Below are 21,529 nucleotides of genomic sequence, written 5' to 3'. Positions count from 1 at the left end.
TTTAGCCACTAGCTCTGTGATATGATTCCATTTATTTGAAAACAGCAAACATTCAGGGAAGGCTGACTACATGTAAAAGTCTGCATTAGGCTTCAAGGTTACAAAAATAAAAGCAACTGTTGAGTGCAGTGGCTAGAGATCTGGACTTAGAGTCAAAAAGTCCTGAGTTCTATTTCTGATTCAGTCTCTTAATAGCTATGTGACTCTAGGCAAGTCACTTAACCTGTCTGCCTCAGTTTCCTATCTTTAAAACAGGGATGAAAGCAGTGTCTACCTTAAAGTGTTATGACAAGCTATTTAAAACACTTTGCAAACTATAAGTTTTCTATTAATAATCTCAATGTGATTATTATCTCCCCTACCTCAAGAAGATTATCATGTTCTAAAGGAGAAACGTAATTTTTTTATTTGCAAATAAATGCAGTCTATAAATTGTAATAGAAAGCAAATTCATGAGGAATAAAGTGCTATTAGTGCAAGGGATATAGAATGTCTTTGTGAAAAGGAGAGGTATGTAACCTATGTTAATAGGTGTTGTAGAGCTAGATTAGACACATAAAATGCTATTTGATATATTAATAAAAGAGTCAAATTAAGCCTGAAAATTTAAGGAAGGTTTCTTAGAAAAAGTAATCTATTTTGTGGTAGAATAAAAAAGAATTTTCAGAAGAAATTAATTTATGGGGGTGAATAGATGAAGACAAGGAAGAAGTTAGGAAGGGAAGGCATTCCAGATGAAGGGGGCTTGGCAAAGAAAGGAATGAAATATTATATCCTGGAAATGATTAGTATGTCACCTTCACTGAACAAAGTGTGAATGAAGGAAAATAATATGAAACAGATGACATGCATAATGGTTATAGAAAAAAATCTGGATCAAGTAAGAAAAATTGGTATTTTTAGTAATAATAATAATAATATTAGTCAATTATATTGATAGCTCTTTAATGATTGCAAAATGTTTTACCAAGGCTATCACATTTTATCCTCACAATAACCCTTTGGAATTAGTACTATTAGTATCCCCATTTTACAGTTGAGTAAACTGAGTCAGTTAAAGGTGACTTATCCAGAATCACACAGCTAGCATCATTTAAAGTCAGATTTTTAAGTTAGTCCTTCCTGACTCTAGGTTCATGATTCTATTCACTATGTCCTCAAATGAACTGATCTATATAGTCTGCAACTTCTTTGATATGTGATGCCTAACCTCTCTGGACCTTCACTATGTACAAAATGAAGCAGTTGGATCAAATAGATTCTAGTGTCCAGGCTAACTCTAATATATCTTCAATCTTATAAAATGATTTTCAAAAATAATTTCAAAGGCAAAAAAAGCTTGAGTTCTCAGGCTATCTTGTCTCCGGGAGCATCCATATGGCACAAGCAACACTTTGAAGGCTTCTTGTAAACAACTATTTTAAAATCCACTGTGGTTCTTAATATTTTTTAAAAAGCCTGGAGTTAATGCTTTTGAATCACAAAGGTTCTGTTCCAAATAACATTTTTGGTAACTATGAATTTTTGTATTTTAAATGTTTCTCAAAGTGGACTCCATCTGCTTCCATTGACTACCACTAAATAAATGTTTATCCCTAAAGCAATGATTTTCAGTATTGGTTTCCTAATCGGAGCTATTTACAGTGTTCACAAAAGGCATCTGGAATTCTCAAATACTTCCTAAATAAAATTTGTTTTCATTTGTACCCAGTCTCCCTGTCCTCTCTGTCAGTGGCATTGACCCTCTCCAATTTACCAAGGTTCAACAATACTGAGTCATCTTTAGCTCATTCTATGTGTTGATTCTCTATGATGAGTTAGCCACCATACTTGTTTTCCCTCTTCTCCAATCCGAGGCTATACAATAATATGCTGAATTTGAAGTCGAATGAGATAGTAATGTGACCTTGAGGAAATTATTTTAATTCTCTGGGTCTCAATCTTTTTCATTTGTAAAATGAGAGAGTTGACTAAATGATTTATAGGATCCTCCTAACTCTAAAGCAATTATCCTAAGATTCAGATAATTACCATCATAGGCAAACCCAGTGTAAATTTTGTACAGTGGCACAAGTGAGGAAACATTCCCTTGGATCCTCTTATGAGCCAATAGGCATACTTCCCAAGGGTGTGCCAAAATACTCACCTCGGACTGTTTGCCCATTATTTCCAGAGCCTCCTAACTGAACTTACTAACTTCAAATCCTTTCAGCATCTGGCCCTCCTTACCCTCTCAAAAAGTCTCAGTGGCTCCTTGATTGTACAACCTCAATTCAGTTAAATTCAATAGGTTATGAAATATGTGTTAGCCTTCAATGTTGACTCTAATATGGATCTTTCCAACTTTTTCAAACTCATTTCCTATCATTCAATAATTTGCACTCTAGTCTCCACTTCAATCAACTTTGTATTCCCCTCAAGCAGACTCCATTCATTTTCATCTTTATTCATGTTTTCACATTTTTCACTCTTCAGAAGCATTTTTTTAATCTAGCCTAGCTAGACAAAGCTCTGCCCAAGTCTCTTGGAAATAGAATAGTACTACGAAAAGACTACAGGATTTGTTATTTATAGATAGATAGATAGATAGATAGATAGATAGATAGATAGCTATCCATATGAATTTCTATATAATTTTGGGTCAATCATGTAACTTCTCTCGGCCTCAGTTTATTCAAGTGGAATAAAAAGGGAATTAGTTAGAAGACCTCATCCAGTTCTAAATCTATGATCCTTCTTCATGAAGCTTTTCCCCTGACCATTCCAGCCCTGATTTATCTTTCTTTCTAGTAATTCTGAGCTGCATAATATCCCATATAGTTATATAGTCTCTCTAGCCATAGTTACCTATAATTTATTTTAGAGAAGGGTCTGTCTTTTACTTTTCTATATCCCACCCCCATCCCTAATGTCTAGCACAATAGAATGAATCATCAGGATTTGAACCTGTGTCCTCTACCACCTGACCCAGCATTCTCTTTGCTCTCCTTCAGTAATTTTGACAGTCACATATTGTAATGAATTTCTCTTAGCCACAAGACATGAGGTGATAGGGGATGTCCAAATATTTGAATGCATTTCATCATATATACGTGTGTGTGTGTGTATGTGTGTGTATGCACACCAACATCAGTGATATACATACATAGATATAGATATAGATATAGATATAGATATAGATATAGATATAGATATAGATATAGATATAGATATAGATATAGATATGTATATGGCATTGGAATAGATTGAACATCCTCATTGGACATGTCTGTGGCAATAAATGAATAAGAGCATGCAAAGATTTTTTTTGCAATTAGAACTCTACAGTATGATTTTATTATCATACAGAATAATTTTGTTTATAAAACTGGAGAGAAACCAAACATCTAATTGGTCTTTGGAGAAAATTTAATGGTAAGCCTTCTTAAATAAAAGACTTCCCAGTAGAGACTTTGGAAATTTTGTGATTTAAATTTGTAATTATACACTAAACATTTATGAAAAATATTGTGGCATTCTGACTGTACAGAAGTTGAGCTTTTTTCTTGTTTCACTACAGATTATAATGAAATAATTATTTTAAAATAATATATAACAAATATAGAGAAAAATAGACAGTATATTATACAATTGGCCTAAGTCAACATTAATGAGTATATTGTCATATCATTGAAATTAAATTCTGCTACCATTATAAATATTCTTAAATGAATTTGAAGTCAAGCACAAGCTATTGGACATAAGCAATTGCTATCAAGATCAATTTCCTTGATAGCATCTCTGGTTTCAGCAGTAACAAAGGTGAGTTGCTGTGAAAATACCAGATGTGTAAAAGGAATTTATAAACAGACAATAAACATGATTGCTAAAGAGAAAATTCCCGAGTTTGTAAAGTATACCAGTTGTAAAATGGTTTATAGTGAATGTTATACTCTTATAAAGATCTTAGAAAGATGTGAAATAAATCCTTTTTAAATTGTGAGCTGCACTAGGAATTGTCAATTAGTTGTTAATTTGCATAGGTTTGTGAGGTTCTTGAATTGATGGCCACCAACAACATTTTAACCATCCACATTTACTGAGAAATGTTGAAATAAAAGCCATTATTAAGTGATTGGTACAGCAAATGGTGAGTTTTATTTCCTGAATTATGTAATACTTGTATATATTTTATCTCTAATTAAAACCTAACAGACATATTCCAAGAGAATAAATGTGTCACTCCTATACAATCTTTTGAAAGCAGTTGTATATACTGTTATCTTAATCAGACATGCCAACCCATTAGATATCATAAGAAGTTATCACTTTGAATGTGATTTAATGATAATTATTTTCTGTAACTTCTAGGTCGTATGTGTGGTAAACAATTTCAAAGGAAGACAACCAGAAAATGAACATATACACATGGACAATCTGGCACAGATGCCAATCATCAGCATTCCTCGAGTAGAAAGTCCCTTAGAAAAGGTAACATCTGTCCAAGTGATTCATCATTTACATTCTAAACAATTGTTATCTGGGGAGAAACCATTCATATTTTTTGGTTTATATGGAAAGAGTCGGTTCTTTTCACCATTGGTTTATCAAAATAATCTCTAAGTAGAATTTAAAATTAAACACAGTCCTGGACCCAAAGAAATGACTGTGAAACATATTTGTTCTATCAAAAGTGCTACCTTTCACAGACAAAAGCATGGGTACATCTACAAGGAGAAGAAAAACTCAAGACTTCTTGACACGTTCAAGATAATATCAGAAGTGAAAAGATTTAGAGAAATCTTCCTGGATTGCTGCTAATTGAACACATAATTGAACACTCACCTTGTGTTTGACACTATTAGGGATATGAAATGTGAAAAGTGCATTGTAAAGGAGTTTATAATTGAGGAAGACACACAATGAATATATATATATATATATATATATATATATATATACATAGCTATTACATAAGAGACTAAAACATGAGATTAGGATCCATGTATGGGGATGAGAAGGGAAGGGAAGGTAGGAGGAAAACAATGAAGTATTAAAACTAAGTATGTCTGAGATATACTTGAATATAGTGAAAAATAATGTAGGGGATGAGACAGGTAGGTTGAACCCAAATCATGAAGACTCTTCAATACTGGCTTAATGAAAACATCAAAGTGAAGTTCTAATAAAATATCTACTATATTAAATAATTAGATAAAAGAACTCAGTTAACAAGCCTCAAATTATCAGTTTCTTCTGTTCTGAGTTTAAATAGGTCATCAAGTTACCTTGTCTTTAGTCTCAGGTAAATGTTAAATGGCTTTTCTTATTTCAAGAAGAACAAATCTTTAATGAACATGCTTTGACTTTCTAGAACATTATATGAAAGAATAAAACAACTTTAAGATTTCAACAAGGATTGATTTCAGGGAGAAAATACAAACAAAGGGAAACTTTCATTGCAGTATTTCAAAAGGAATAAAGTCAGATATAGAAAATAATTTTTGTTTTGTATTCCACTTGAGAGAGAACAGTTTTCAGAAGTAAATATCACATAATTTGTTATCTAGAAAATTGCTCCTTGTTTCTTCATAGGGAAGTCACAGATTGGAAAAAGTTTAAAAAACAATTTTTACAAAATAAAAAGGACAACTGTGATGATTTAAACCTTTTCTTTTTCATATACAACTTTTTCCATAGTGGAGAATGTACTCTTGCAAAATCCGCTTGACTATTTACACTAAAAACTTAGGAGTACTTTTCAGCTAACATTGTTAGAGAAATGCTCCATCATTGACCCCTAAAATGTTAATTGTTGATGATGATGATGCAATAAAAATTGCTTCATTTATATATCGATATTTCGATGGGTCCATGATCTCATTCATATGAATGGTTCTACTAGTATGGAACTAGCTCTGAAGACCTTTCTCTTTAAGTATTCCATGGACACCATTGTAACACTAGGTCTGACTATATTACTCTTTTTTTTCACTAATGTCTGTTAAAACCTCTTTTTGAGATACATTGAAAATTGAACTTTAGTGTCTTTAAAATTTTCTCATCTCCAGCATGGATTTCTTCTACACATATCTGATTGCTCTAACCTAATATCATTTTGTTAGTATTATTTCTACTTCATGCAGCCCTGAGGTGTGAGCAAATAGAGACTCAGTGGGTCTACTGTCATTACTGCTGAGTATTTTGGAAAAAAGTGGAATATCTACTCATCATTCTTCTATTTGTTGCTCTTTTGTAATTTACATAGTCTAATAGTAATTTACATAGTAATTTACATAGTCTAATTTTCCCATTCATTGAGTTTTGCTATTTTGTGAGATACGACATTGAAATTTTTCATCTTCCTCTTTATTGTCTTACAAATGGTCTGATATTTGTAGTTCCCACTGCACTTTGTTGCCATCTCTTTCTGGCATTTTTAATCACCTTCACTCTTTATTACTGTCTCTCTGGTATTTTTAATTACCATTGTTCTTTCATCATGTCTCTTCCTATGGTCATCAAGAATCAAAATGTATGTTGAGTTGATTTGGAATGCATTGGAGAGTTCCTCTATTTCTTCATGCTCTGCATTAAATATTGGCATATAAACTATAACTATTTTCCTAGCATATTCATTATAAGACCCAAAAACCAAAGATGACAAATGTTTTTGTTATCCTTAGGCATATAAAATTCAACTTTATCAATTCCTTTATTCATCTCTCAAAAGAAAATTTATAAGCATTCCTATTCAGCTATAACTTCCTTAAATCTCTGGTTTCATTCATAGCAAGAATATAAAAATGCATATTTCTTTCAATGATATATTAAGTCATTAGATATTAGTCAACAATTTCACATTTAGGATATTAACAGCAAAATAAAGGTTTATAATGTCTCAAATTATATGATTCTCAACCCCCTGTGTATGAAAAATGAATATTTTTCTCTTGTATTTGATGACTAATAATTGATTTACATCTAAAGTTTTTCCTCCTTTTCTATTTCCTCATCCAGAAACTAATCAGTGATGGAAATCTCTCTTAAAGATTTATTCAGGCCAAGATCTATTCATGCAGTAAAATAAATTCTAAGTTTGGACTAATGGATGTATTCCTGATCATTGTGCTTGCTCAGACAATTCTGGGGAACTGTTGACTCTCTTTTGCCAAAACAGGGATATAGGGGGCAGCTAGGTGGTGCAGTAGATAGAGCACCAGCCTTGGAGTCAGGAGGTCCTGATTTCAAGTCTAGCCTCAAATTCTTAATAATTACCTAGCTGGGGTGGCTAGGTGGCACAGTGAATAGAGCACCGGCCTTGGAGTCAAGAATATCTGGGTTCAAATTTGACCTCAGACACTTTATTACCTAGCCGTGTAGCCTTGGGCAAGCCACTTAACCCTATTGCCTTGAAAAAAAAATCTAAAAAAAAATAATTACCTAGCTGTGTGACTGTGGACAAGTCACTTAACTCCATTGCCTTGCAAAAAAACCTTTAAAAAACAGGTGATATGGAAAGCGATTTTTCTTTGACCAATATTTGAGTGACCCAAGACCCTCATTTTAATATAACACCCCTCCTGTTGTGTTAATAAGAGTTGATTGTTTCCCCTCAGAAACACCTACTCTTCTAAGGGAATATAAACTGTGAGCCCAGTCATGAGTCCTCTTTGATCTTACAGAGATGGACAAATGACCATAATAAACATGCTACCTTTATTAATAAATTAAATTTAATTAATTAATAATAAAAAGTTAATTTTATTAAAAATTAATTTAAAAAATAAATAAATAATTGAGGGACAGCTAGGTGGCACAGTGGATAGAGCACCAACCCTAGGAGGACCTGAGTTCAAATCTGGTCTCAGACACTTAATAATTACTTAGCTGTGTAACCTTGAGTAAGTCACTTAAACCTATTCCCTTGGAAAAAAACCCAAAAAATTTAAATAAATAAAGTGATTATATTACCCACAAACTATGTCTATCAGATTGTTTTAATTGTCAAGTCTTCATTTTATCAATCCAACAATCTCAAGGAGAGGGTAGAAAAGGGGCACATAAAACTTAGGACCATATTGTAAATCCATCTATGGGTGATCACTGTGGGCTTAGAATTTATCACCCAATGGGAAATGTATTGGAGGATAGCCTTTTAAATTAAATTAGGCTAGACTTTAGCAATTCAACATAATATTATCAGTAGGATAGCATGTTGGAGTATATAGATCAGGTCAGATTTTTTCTTGGATACTATTAATTGAGCAAGTCACATTACCTTGTGTCTGTAAAATGAGTTTGGATTTGATGATTTCATGTTCCTTCCCAATTCTCAGCATGTTAGGGTTGCCAGATTTTGTAATCCACTGACATAACTTCAGAGAATTCAGGATCATCTCCATGCCAAAATAATATATTAAAGGTTTTTATTGGAAGGTGTTTATGACTAGTTTTTCTAAGTTGCTAGATTTTATATTCTTCAAATTATTCACTCATTCAGTTTTCATTCATTAAGTCATAACTATGAACCTACTCTAACAGAGATTATTTTTATTACCATATTTTCAATAATTTCTGGCTGAGTGCTGATGGCTACTCTTTATTTTCATTCTAATATTTGGGGCAGGGGTAGAGAAGGCTTATAATCCATGAACTAATTAGTGTATATGAAGCAAAAGAAACTGGGTTTGAATCTCACTTCTGCTACCTGTGTGATCTTATGCAAGTAATGTCACCTTTCAGGGTCTTTCTGTTTCAACTTAAAGAGATTAGACTAAATGAGCTTTAATCATCTGTCCAGTTCTAAATTTGTGGCCCCATGGGATCAGTATATAAGGCTGGCATCCAAGGGGCAGCTGGGTGGAACAATGGATAGAGCACCAGTCTTATAGTCAGGAAGACCTGAGTTCCAATCCGACCCAAGATACTTGATATTTACTAGCTGTGTGACCCTGGGCAAGTCACCTAACCCACCTTGCCTTGCAAAAAGAATAAAACTGGGTCCTGTGCTAAAGATCTGCTAGGAGTGAATAACATCATGGGCTCTAAAGTTTCAAAAACATTTTAAAGTTCATTTGGTCCAAACTTTTTATTCTATAGATGGCAAAACTAAAGCCTATAGTGAGTCCTGACTTCTTCCAACATTCTCCTCAAATCCCAGCTTTTATAAGACACCTTCTCTGGTCTGCCCATGGCTAATGCCCTCCCTTTGGAGATAACCCTCCTTTTATTCTGCATGTATCTTGTATGAGCATAGCTGTTTGTACATTGTCTCCTTTATTAGAATGTATGTTCCTTGAGGGCAAGGGCCATATTTTTGTCTTTACTGATATTGCCCAACTTTTGGCAGAGTGCCCAGATCATTGTAGTGATGCTTATTTACTGTTGATGATATTATACTTTAATACACAGTCTGCATGTTTTGGAAATACTAAATTTCTTTTTCAATATGTAATGATATTGGCAGTTGATGGATAGAAAGTACCTCGGCTCATCTTACAAATTGCTCTTTAGAGGTAATAAAGGAATATTCTACAAATCTTTGATTATGCTTCTTGAAATAGCAAAATTTCAAAACCGATGGCAAAAGGTTTGCTGGTGCTTCATTAGCTTATCATTTTCTAGTTGTCAGTTTTATTCAAAAAAAGCCAAAGGTTTTCTTTTGAAAAGCATATACATTCATCAAACCCCCTCAATTTAAGATGAATTTATAAACTATAAATTACAGGATAATTATAGTATACAGGCAGTCTTTAGTTTCATGACAACTATTGATACTTTAATTATATATCATATATCCAATTACTATATTTTATGGAGTAAATTCATGGTTTATCTAAAATCATGATGAAGTTTGAATGTTAATAATATCTGCATTTAAGGAAATTGTCCAATAGTTATCCATGAAAATATGCCAAGCATATACTTATGTCCACTAAATAAGATGTATTTATTTTGTAGAATTTTACTTGAAATACTTACATTCATAAATACATAGACACATATATATTATCTATTCTACATGCACTAATGAACTGCCCAATCATGCAATTCTTTAGGATAACAAAAGAGTTTACTTAAATAAAATAGAATGTATTTAGAGCTAGCAAGGGCACATAGAGAAATTTTATAAAAATAATATTTTTATTTTTTTAATTTTCAGCTTTAGTCTTCTCATCCTGCTTCCCAGTTCTGCTTTGAACATGAGGTAGGATGAAGGAGGGAGAGACAGTATCTTTTTCACTCTCATACACATTGACACATGTATACAAACATGCAAAAATAATACATTCATATGTACAAACACATTTATCTGTGTGTAAATATACATACTATATCTATAATGAGTTTTCCAGACTGATAATCCAGACCATGTATGTATAAAATAATACAAATGTGAATCTATTAGATTATTGCTTAAATAGCTCCTAATGACTATAATTCCTTCCTAAACCTCCACTTTCATCTCCAAATATAACCTTTTACAATCTTTTCAACATCATAAAATTTGTAAAAATTTAAAAGTTTCCAAATAAACATTTTATTTTGAGGGAGCCTGGTGCCATAATCAAAATAAACTATGTAGAGGAGTATGCACATTCCAACCTAAACATTATTGAGAAAATTGATTGGCTACAGATAGTTACCTTCCCTTAAGAGGACTTTCAGTTCCTTTAGAAACGTTTTGAAAAATAATGGGAAATTATAATTATGCCAACTGATCTCCTCAACTGAGTTGTATGGTGAAGGGCTAAAAAAAACATTTTCTTAATATTATCAATGCTAAGGGGAACAATCTACTTTAATTAGTTTTAGGATTCTGCTTGACTATGATTATTAAAACAATAGCAATAATTTTGGTGACCATTGCTGAAAAATAATTCTTCATCTATTCTGGTAACTTGAATAATTAAATTTAGAATGAGAAAAAAACTGTCAATACTGTAGATCGAGGAAAAAATCCAAAAATGATTATTTTAAATAGAGACAAATTAAATCTGGCCTTAAAGTATATACTTCAGGGATGAAAACTGTAAGATAATAAATGTATCTGTAATTAGACAGAAAACAAGTATCACAAAAATTCTATGCACAGCTCTAATATATTAGTTCTTGATATATCTCACTCCAGAAAGTATTTGTGCTTTCAGATTTGTCTTTATCTAATGCATTGAAATAGATTGTGTATCTGATAACATTACAGAATCAAGTCAAGAACTGATCAAGCAATGTGCCAAACACTATACTAAATTATGAGAATACAAATAAAGGCTAAAATAATTCTTTTAAGGTAGAAGGAAGAAGAAAAATAAAGAGATTTGTCTCAAAGGAGTTCATAATGTCGTAAGAGTGATAACGTAAACAGCTGTGTATAAGCAAGACATGTTCAGGATAAAGTGAAGATAATCAACAAAGAGAAAGCACTGAAATTAAGAGGAATTGGTTAAAGGCAGAAATGGAATTTTAGCTAAGATGTGAAGGAAGCTAAAAGAAAGAGATGAGAAGAGAGTAAATCCTAGGTGTGAGGAACAGCCAGGAAAAATTCATGGATTCTTATGGGCAGAACAGCAAAGAGGACAGTGCAGCTTCAATCTTTTTCACCTACTGTTTGGTGTCTCGGAGACAGTTATTTGAACTGAACTATAAGTAATTTAATAATACCAGTGGCAAACTACAAAGTGACAGACAGCCCCCAGCTCCCAGAGGTAGTTTGAATTCTGACTAACAATTTCATCAAAAACAAGTATTTGCTTTTTCTTGGTCCTTCGTGCCCTCTGAATTCTATACATCAAAAAGACAGAAAAGTGTGTTAGTGAAGCTGATGTGACATTTATACAAAGGGACTAGTGGGGCATTACCTGACCCATTTGTAAAATAGATGGGGAAGGCTATTTGCTGCTGCGACTATGGTCACTCCATTTATAGTGTTAGCTCAGCTGTTTGTATTTATTTCTGATATCCCCAAATAGATATCAATAATCATAAGCTACAAAAGTGGTGATAAAATGGGAACTATTTGCTTAAGAATACAAACAAACAACAACTTCTCTGGCATTAGGAAAAACAGAAGAATGAAAGTCAAATACATAATTCTGTAATTTCATGATCTTAAATTCATTTTCTTTTTCTTATATTGTCTTGGAAGAAAATTAATGTCAAGACTTTAAGAAAAACTCATTCATACATAATTGATCATCTTTCTAACTCAATAGCATGAATACCATACCTGACTTTCCTTTTTAAAATTTATTCTTATAATGGGTGATAGATAAAGAAATATTATAACTCTACTCATTATAGGATTATGGTAGGATCACTGGAAGGGACACTGGTTCAGAGGGTGACTAGTTCAACCTGTCCATTTTACAGATAAAGAAGGCAATTGATTGACTTGTAAAATGTCGGAAGGAAGAATCAGAGGACTAGATTTGAAATCGAGTCTTTTGACACCAGGGTGAATCCACAACACTTTAATGTGTGGTTCAATTCATAATTTGTGATGAGAACAAAAGAGCACTAATGATAGTATAATTCTTTTTCAAAAGTGCACTGAATAATTAGCTCTTCCTGTTCAACAGCTAAATCATCTCAAAATGCCAAGACTTTTCAGTATTGATGCAACACTAGCTGCCTAAGAAGGACAAGGCAATAGTCTACCTTTTTTAGTGTGTACAAACAAGACATGTTCATGATAAAATGAAGTTAACCAACAGAGAGAAGAAGACACCAAAATTAAGAGGATTTGGGAAAAGGTAGAAAATGGAATTTTTGTTGGGGGGGGGGGGTTCAAAATTAGACCCACTTTCTCCCTGATGTAAGCAACTACCACTAAAAGAATTCCCTCTTCCAGTACATATTGGCAACCATTCTATAACTTCTTGTCTTAGTTATCTGTTTCATTGAAAGTTTATGTCATTGTCCTGGCTCACACAGTCAGGATGGTCAGAGATAGTACTTAATCCAAGGAATTCATGACTCTATGCCAGTTCTCTATTCACTACATCAATGATAATGTTACCACATATCATTTAGAAAAAGACAAAGATTTTACATAAAGTGCACATCATTTTAAACTTGAATTAATTGAAAGAAAAAGAAATAATTTTGAGAGCATAAAAGTAAATTACATATCACATATTTAGAAAATGGGAACTTGAATATTTCTAAGAAAATTTTTAAAATTACTCAAAGTTTAGGTGTTGACTAATGTCTAGAGAAAGGTATATGATGTCATATAAATTAAATATAGGACAGGTATTTGTTTTTTACACATACAATGCTAAATGATACAAAAGACTTATGGGATACATTGACAAAAAGACTTGAAATAAGGTAGAAAGTTTTGATTATATACTCTTTTTAGATTGCTACTTAACTCTTATAAGAACACAAAGTAGTTTTCAGGATCTCTGAATAATCATGGTTATATTTCATGTTGGTTCTGTACTGTCCAAAATCCCAGCCCATGTCTTCAGGAAATATGGGTCATATTTAGGATCACTTTCTTATTATTGGTATTTTCTACCAGAGGACTAGAGAAGTTGCCAGAAACTACCTCTCTTGCCACCAGTCAACTCAGATCACAATGACCCAGAATCTCTAGATTTCTTGGTCTAACACCCTTGCTTCCACCCCTTCTCTCAAAGAAAAATACCTGTTTCCCTAAGCCTATAAAAGAACCAACACAAAAGAGACAGGTCCATGCTCAACTATGTAGGATATGTATTTTATCTGGCATGTGTTCATGGCTACATTCAGCCAGGGTTGGGGCTAGAGGAAGTCATTCCTTTTTCTCCTCCTTCAGGGGAAATAGCTCAAAATAATTCATAATTTGTGACTAGAACAGAAGAACACTAATGATAGGATAATTCACTTTCAAATATACACTGAATAATTAGCTCTTCCTGTTCAACAGCTAAATCATCTCAAAATGCCAAGACTTTTCAGTATTGATGCAACACTAGCTGGAAACCACCTGGGTTGTCAGAAAAATTTTAACCCCAAGTGAACTGATCAATGAATCCCCAACTAACTGGAATTCCTAAAATTTCCATAGAAGTTCCTGGCACTTATTCTCTCACAATGATCTAGTTCAACCTCCCCTTCATAAGAAAAAAATGATTTATGGATGTTAGACCTTGGAGAGATATTGTGGTATCATGTACAGTGCATAAATCTTGATTTGAAACTCTTTGAGTTCAGATATTAGCTCCAACTCTTAGCAAACACAGAACCCTGAGACAATTGTATCTCCCTTCTGAGTTTTAGTTTTTTCTTCTATAAAATAAGAATGACGGGGCGGCTAGGTGGCGCAGTGGATAAGAGCACCAGCCCTGGAGTCAGGAGTACCTGAGTTCAAATCCGGCCTCAGACACTTAATAATTACCTAGCTGTGTGGCCTTGGGCAAGCCACTTAACCCCATTGCCTTGAAAAAACCTTAAAAAAAAAGAATGACAGTAATACTTGCCTTTTCTAACTTGGAAAACTGTCAGGAAAACATTTTTGGACAAATTAAAGTGTTTTATATATATAAAGAGAAAGATATATAGATAGCTATAGCTATAGCTATAGATATGGATATATAGATATAGATAGATAGACCGATATACATACATACATATATATATATATATATATATATATATATATATATTAAAGATACAACTACTATTCTTTATCTCTAAGATTGTTAAATATCAGCATCTTGCCTCAGTACTTGTAGAGACAAGAATCATCTACTAGATGAAGAAGTAGCAGAAAATAGGTCAGGTCAAAGGAATACTAGTGTCCACCTAGGACTGTTTTTATCAATAGACCAAGCTGATTTTTGCTAGTACAATCCATCAACCAGATTTTATCCAAATACATGTGGCATATATATTACATATGGCAGGAAAGAAATATAATAGAAAATGTTTCATACATTAATGTCATAGCTAGAGGTAGCAAAGGGAAAGACCCTGAGCTTTTTACTGGAAATAAATAAAATTACACATTGTTATATATTCTGTGATAGAATCCTGTGAGGTTTCTATGCATGAATAATCATTTCAAGATTTTTACATTTAATGACTTAGCTATGAAGCAAAGTTTAATTTTATGAAGCTACTATACTATATTAAAATGATTTGGGGTTGGGGCAAACAATATCAAACAATTTTATTAGTAATTAGAAGGAGGGATTATTTCATGTGGCAAAGTGTTCATATCTGAAAACATTTTAACCAAAATCTAGACTTTGGAGTTGAAGAAATTTTCTGTGGAAAATCAATTATTTACAGTGTTGTAATCTATAACTTTTCAGTTTTTTTATTTATTTAAGGAGGCATTTTAAATTTTGCTTTTAAAAAATCCTTATAGTTATTAAGATAATAAGTAAATAAGGTCAATGAATTTGTTAAACAATTGTTATATATTTTTAAATGAATGTTAATATATGTATGACATTTTTAAATTAACTTTTATAATTAAAATATTACAGGAAAGACAATGATTTTTAATAACTTAACATTTTATAGAATTTTTGGGGGGAACATTTTTAAAATTTGTTCCTTTTTGTTTCATTTAATTCATCTCATTTGAATAAGAATGAAGGAGGAATTAGGCAATGAATAATCCAAAAATCATTTTGGTACAAGCAGGATTTACCTCAGGATCACTCATACTCTTACTTAGTAGTTTCTGAATTTCTCTCAGCTTTGTTCACTGTAGTTTTGACCCAGAAAAACATCTAGAGATATTAAGAATTATCTAGAAGGATCACATCACTTTGAAATAGAGTATTAAGTCATGAAAACGTAAAATTAATTTGGATTGGATTAAAACTAAGCAAATTAAATAATAAACCCATGGGTGATGATCAAGTATTGACATTTTTATTTCAAAGCTTAATGAAAGCAACTGAATTAGAGCCCAATTGGACTTTGCCTTGCTTATTGATAATTACTGGATTTTATATTTATAGTTGGAAGGACTCAGAGGTCACACAGTTTTAACTCTGTACCTCTCTTCCCTCTCTTCTGCCCCACCCATCCCTTAATTATGCTATTGAGATCCAGGGAGGTAGTTAAATGGCTTTTATCACATGATATCTCCTGGATAGCATTGTATAGATAGAATTTGAGCCTAGATCCTTTGGATCTAAGCCAAGTACTATTACCAGATCATCTAATCCAATCCCTTCAATTTACATACATGGAAGTAGAAGCCCAGAGAACTGAAGTTATTTCTACAAAGTCATATGGTTTCTGGTAGAGCAAAAAAGACTAGAATATAGATATTCCAATGACTAAGTCATTGTACAATGCTGATCTCTACTTTTCAAGTCAAGTCATAATGTAGCATAATTGTAGCTACCCAGTTATATGGATTTCAGAAGTGAATAGCTAGTTAAACAGATAGTGTGTTAAAAGTGGGATATGAATTTCTGGACCAAAGATTAATGCATAAATAATGAAAATTTTGAAAGGAATAGACTTCTGCTTCCACCACCTAATTAGGCTACTGTATCCAGTTGATTCCAACTTGGACAAAGAGTTAACCTCAAAGTTAGGAAGACCCAGGTGCAAGTCATATAGCTGTCACATACTGGTATGTAAGGCTAGGTAAGATATTTAAGTCATCGATGTTGGACAGTTCTTTAATATTATAAGACATTGTTGGGACTTTTTTCACACATGAGTTGCAAAAGAAAAGAGGAAAGAATGGAGAAAGGAAGTAAACTTTCATTGAATCCTTACTATGTTAACTTCAGGAAAAATAAATACAAGCAAAGACATAGACAATCCTTGCTTTCAAGGACTTTACAATCTAATGGAGAATGATAACACATATCAAAAAGTTAAAGTAGGTTAGCTAGGTGAAATGGTTGATACAGGGTTAGTCCTGGAGCCAGGAAGACTCATTTAAGTCTGAGTTTAAATTTGGCCTCAGATTCTTACTAGCTGTGTGACTCTGGGCAATTGACTTCATCCTATTTGCCTCAATTTCCTGTATCTCTGCCAAGAAAACCCCAAATCTCATTACAAAGAGTCAGACAAGACTAAACAATAACAACCAGCAACATAGAAAAGTGGGGGCAGATATGGGAGGATAAAAGAATCCAGAAAAGCGACATTATTTCAAAATTCTGAAAGACAGGAACCAGATAGGAGAAAGGAATGAAAGCAGATTAACCTGGTTCCTCCACAAAATGCAGACTCTGGAGGAACTTAGCAATGGAAGAAGTGGGGCAGGGCTTGCAGAGGAAAATTCCAAGGTGAGCAGGTCAAGAAATGACAGGAATTTCTGTGGTGAATACTCAGAATTAGGGGAATCAAGAGAATGAAGACATGACTTTGCAGTTCAGAAAATCAGGAAGATGAAATAAAATCACAGGCTTAAGACCCCACTGTAATCTATACACACAGTTTCCACCCACCTGCCCCCAACACAAACAAAAATACTAGTTTTGGATGAATACCATCTATTTTTTTTTAATTTTGTTTTGATTTTTGGTTTGTTTTTCATTTGAGAAATGTATGCCTGAAACATTCTAAATATAAAGGTCTCTGAAGACCCTAAACAATCACCCTGAAAATTATCAGACACTTCCTTATACTTTAGGAAAATTTTTCTAATTTTTTAATCATTTTTTCTTTGTTATATCAAGGCAGTTATCTCAAATTTCTATATTATACACTTTATAGATTGGTCAAAGCAAATTGAATCCTAACTTTATGTTATGCTCTCAGGGTCATTTTGATTCTACTTTCTCTCCCCTCCCATGTCTAACAAAGGTACCTTCACTTTGTGAGTTGCCTAAGCCTCAAAACAGAACAAAACCAAAAAAATTTGGAGACTCTTTCCATCTGGATGATTATAATCATTCTAAATCAGCTTCATATACTTTCATAACATAACTGAACTAACATAACATAACATAAATGAACTCTTAACTGGTCAATCTGAGCCTCATCCTGTAATGTAGTGAAATGTTATCAGATAAATTTATCTTCTCCCATCTAAATGTTCCCTACTTACTTTTCATACTCCTAGTATCAGCATGGAGGATTTATGTTTTTGTATCTCTCTTCTCCCAAACACACACACACACACACACACACACACAGGTTGCATGTAGGCAGCACATGGGTATGAAAAAAAATAGCTGTTGATTTTTTTTCTTATTTACTGACATTTCAGAATTTACTAATTATGAGTAGTTTTAGCTTGTATTTTTTTTTTACTCTGAATTCCAAAAACTCCTGGGGGGATAAAAAACAAACAAACCTGAATCTCTGAAAACATCTAGTATTCAGCATGGAATTGACTACTTTACAAATTTCATAGAAACATTAGATAGTGAAATGTTGCTACTCAATCCACTACTGAATTATTTCACCCTCATCAAGATCACTGCCTTCAAGTAAAAGTGTTTAGCTGAGATATTGACTTCAGAAGAGTCCTTTTCTATTGAAGTGCTGGATTATTTACTGTACCCAATTTCAGCTGTGATATTTTATAAGAAAATGTCTCAGCATGAGAAATAAATAGGGCAAGAATGAATACCCCAAATTATACATTGAGATTGAGAGTGTGTATGTATATGTGTGTGTTTCTATGATGCATGGAGAATATTGAAATGCCTTGAAAAGGAGGAAAGGGCTGTCCCGACAGTAAAAAGACAGGCATTTATATGAAGTGATGGAAAAGCATAAAACAACTTTCAAAAGATCATGCACTTTGGATTGAAAAGAACTGAATGGTGGAATAAATTGGAGTCATCTCCTGAGAATGTGTGAGAGTCCTTATGTCACTGTCATAAATGGATGATTCAGAGGAATTCTGACAGTAAAGTGTCATGGAATTTGTGCCTTTGATAGGAGAAAAAGAAAAGTTTAGGTAAATAGGGTCCATAACAATTTTGACAGCCTCATGAATGTCTCTGGGTTCTGAACAGAGAAGAGTTTATTTTCAGTTCTTGTCAAGATAATTCCAGAGGAAAAGGAAAGAGGGCTATAATTGGTAGTCCTTGAATGTTGACTAATATATTTTGTGACACGTGATTGATACTTGAAGCAGATGATGTAGATGATGAACTATTCCTAACTCTGTACTTTATTCCTAGTCAAAAGAGACTTCTAACTCATGAAGAGAGACATCTACAAGACAGCACCTAGACATACCATTGCTATGCTGCTAAATTAAATAAATTAGTCTCTAATGAGCCAAGTTTCTATTGCTTTAACTAAAATTATGTTTTAAAGGTAAGGGAAGTTAGTAGAATATATTCTCACATGAACTGCTTATTAGACAGTATAAAAGAATGAATACATTATTAATAGATAGGAGACTGACAAAGAAAACAATTGGTCCAGATAACTAGATGATACAATCTAGAATAAACTGATCAAATTTAATTTACATAACATCCTTAGATATCCTTAGTGGGCATCTCCTCATCATGCTACAATTTAGCCATCATTCCTATTTTTGCCCACCCTTCTCCATCTCATACATAATCTGGGATTCCACATCTGTTTCACCCAACTCTGGCAGACTTGCTGGCAACTTTGCAACCATCCCACATCAGGATACCTGCACAACTGACTCCCATCCCTCTCGCTTTTTATCATATGTTGTTTTTCACCTTATTAGGGAAAATAAGGTCTTGAGAGAAGTGGATTATAATAAATACTCATAGTAATAGTAGTAGCAGTACTACATGATTCATAGTAAATAATAAATGATCTGTCTGTCTTCCATCTATCTCTATCAATCTATTTATCCTTCCTATTTTAAAAAGATTAACATAGAATATGAGCTCTGCTAAAGGAGAGACAATTTGGGGGTTTTGTTTACTTCTTTTCTGCATCCTTAGCATTTAGCACAGTGCCTTGCTTGGAGTCAATGAATAATAAATGCATATTGACCAACTTACTGAGATATATTATTGAGCTGACAAAGTCAGGAAGTTAAAGGTTCAAATTTTCTCTCTGACAGATAATGACTATGTCAAAAGTAAAACAATAGGGGCAGCTAGGTGGTACAGTGGATAGAGCACTAGCCCTGGAGTCAGGAGGACCTGAGTTCAAATCCAGCCTCAGACACTTAATAATTACCTAGCTGTGTGACTTTGAGCAAGTCAATTAACTCCCATTACCTTTCAAAAATAAAAGCAAAACAGCAAGGTGACAAGATGAATGAAATATGGTGCTTGGACTCAGGAAGACTCTCAGCCTGTAACCCTGTCAATTGCCATCTGCCTCAGTCTCCACAATTGTAAAAATGTAAATAAGACTAATCTGCCAAGATTGTTGTAAAAATCAGAAGAGATAAAATTTTTAAAGTGCTTAGCATATGCTTAATAGATACTTATTCCCCATCCCTCCTAGGTTAACGAATGTCTCTATCTCAGGCAACTCTAAGACTGGAAGTGCATATAAGATTAACTTCCATCCTAAGATTTCCACACATTTATGAAATCACTGCTGAAAACATTCCAACCTTAGCATTTTTCACTTGATTTCTAGAAGTGCAGAATTTATTTGGCAATATGAAGCCTCTCTCTGAGGATCTTATACACATTTAATTTAGTTAATCTCTTTAGGATGGAGCATCCAGGTGAGTGCAGAATAACTTTTATGTTATTAGGAAGAAGGTAGTAAGAAACATGTAGGCATGAAAGAAACTAAAATTGATTCTCCTCAAAGATTCTGAGTCATTGTTTTTCCTGGTAACTTAAGAATTTGGGACTTGAAGCAGATTCTTCTAAAGAAGGTCTGTGTAATGAAATTTTAAGAAAATTAATGAAGTCCATCCTTGATTGAAAGGACTAAATCATCAGAAACAATCAATTTGGATAGAATAAGGCAAGTTCTACTTTATTCTCATGTCCATATTGCCTGATGGTTGTCATTTATTATAGTTTATATTTTGATTAACGGAGAAATAAAAAATAAATTTAGAGTATTTTCTTTTTCCCTTATCCATATCCTACCCATTTTATTTTTTTAGGGTTTTTTTTCCAAGGCAATGGGGTTAAATGGCTTCCCCAAGGACACACAGCTAGGTAATTATTAAGTGTCTGAGGCTGTATTTGAACTGAGGTACTCCTGACTCCAGGGACAATGCTCTATCCACTGTACCACCTAGCCACCCCTATCTTATCCATTTTAAAAAGAAGTCTCCCTGAAACCTGTTTCACATAAGCTTCTTACTAGACAATCTAAAAGAATAACTACATTATTAATAGAAAGATCATACACAAATAAATATCAATCTGTAAAATGTTTTAAGGTATAAAGTCTTTTATTATAATCCTAATAATGGTGTCTTCTGTGTACAGACTAGCCAAAATATATATAGACTCATCACCAGCATAGACTCATAATTAGTTCTTTGGTAACAGTAATTCATGAAGCAGATGACAATACACATTGCGTCTTCAACTTAAGCAACTTCTCTTTCTATAATAACAATGATATAATGGTTGGAAAAGGGGTCAAAGGACAAAAAGTCACACTGTGTTTTGATCATTGACAATCATTTAAATGTTGAAACTTG

General features: G+C 33.1%; 1 protein-coding gene across 1 annotated transcript in view; it reads left to right on the top strand.

Moving 5' to 3' along the window:
* The window catches only part of PLPPR5 (phospholipid phosphatase related 5), a 189,886-nt gene that overhangs the window by 143,719 nt on the left and 24,638 nt on the right, over positions 1-21,529 (top strand). Inside the window, exon 5 of the mRNA XM_074188240.1 lies at positions 4,351-4,470. Within this exon, the coding sequence (XP_074044341.1) occupies positions 4,351-4,470 (120 nt within the window). The remainder of the gene's footprint in view (positions 1-4,350; positions 4,471-21,529) is intronic.

The sequence above is a fragment of the Macrotis lagotis genome, chromosome 5 (assembly GCF_037893015.1).
Source record: "Macrotis lagotis isolate mMagLag1 chromosome 5, bilby.v1.9.chrom.fasta, whole genome shotgun sequence".
In the NCBI taxonomy this organism is placed as follows: Eukaryota; Metazoa; Chordata; class Mammalia; order Peramelemorphia; family Peramelidae; genus Macrotis; species Macrotis lagotis.
The sequence above is the reverse complement of the archived record's forward strand: the minus strand, read 5'-3'. Positions and strand labels throughout refer to the sequence as shown.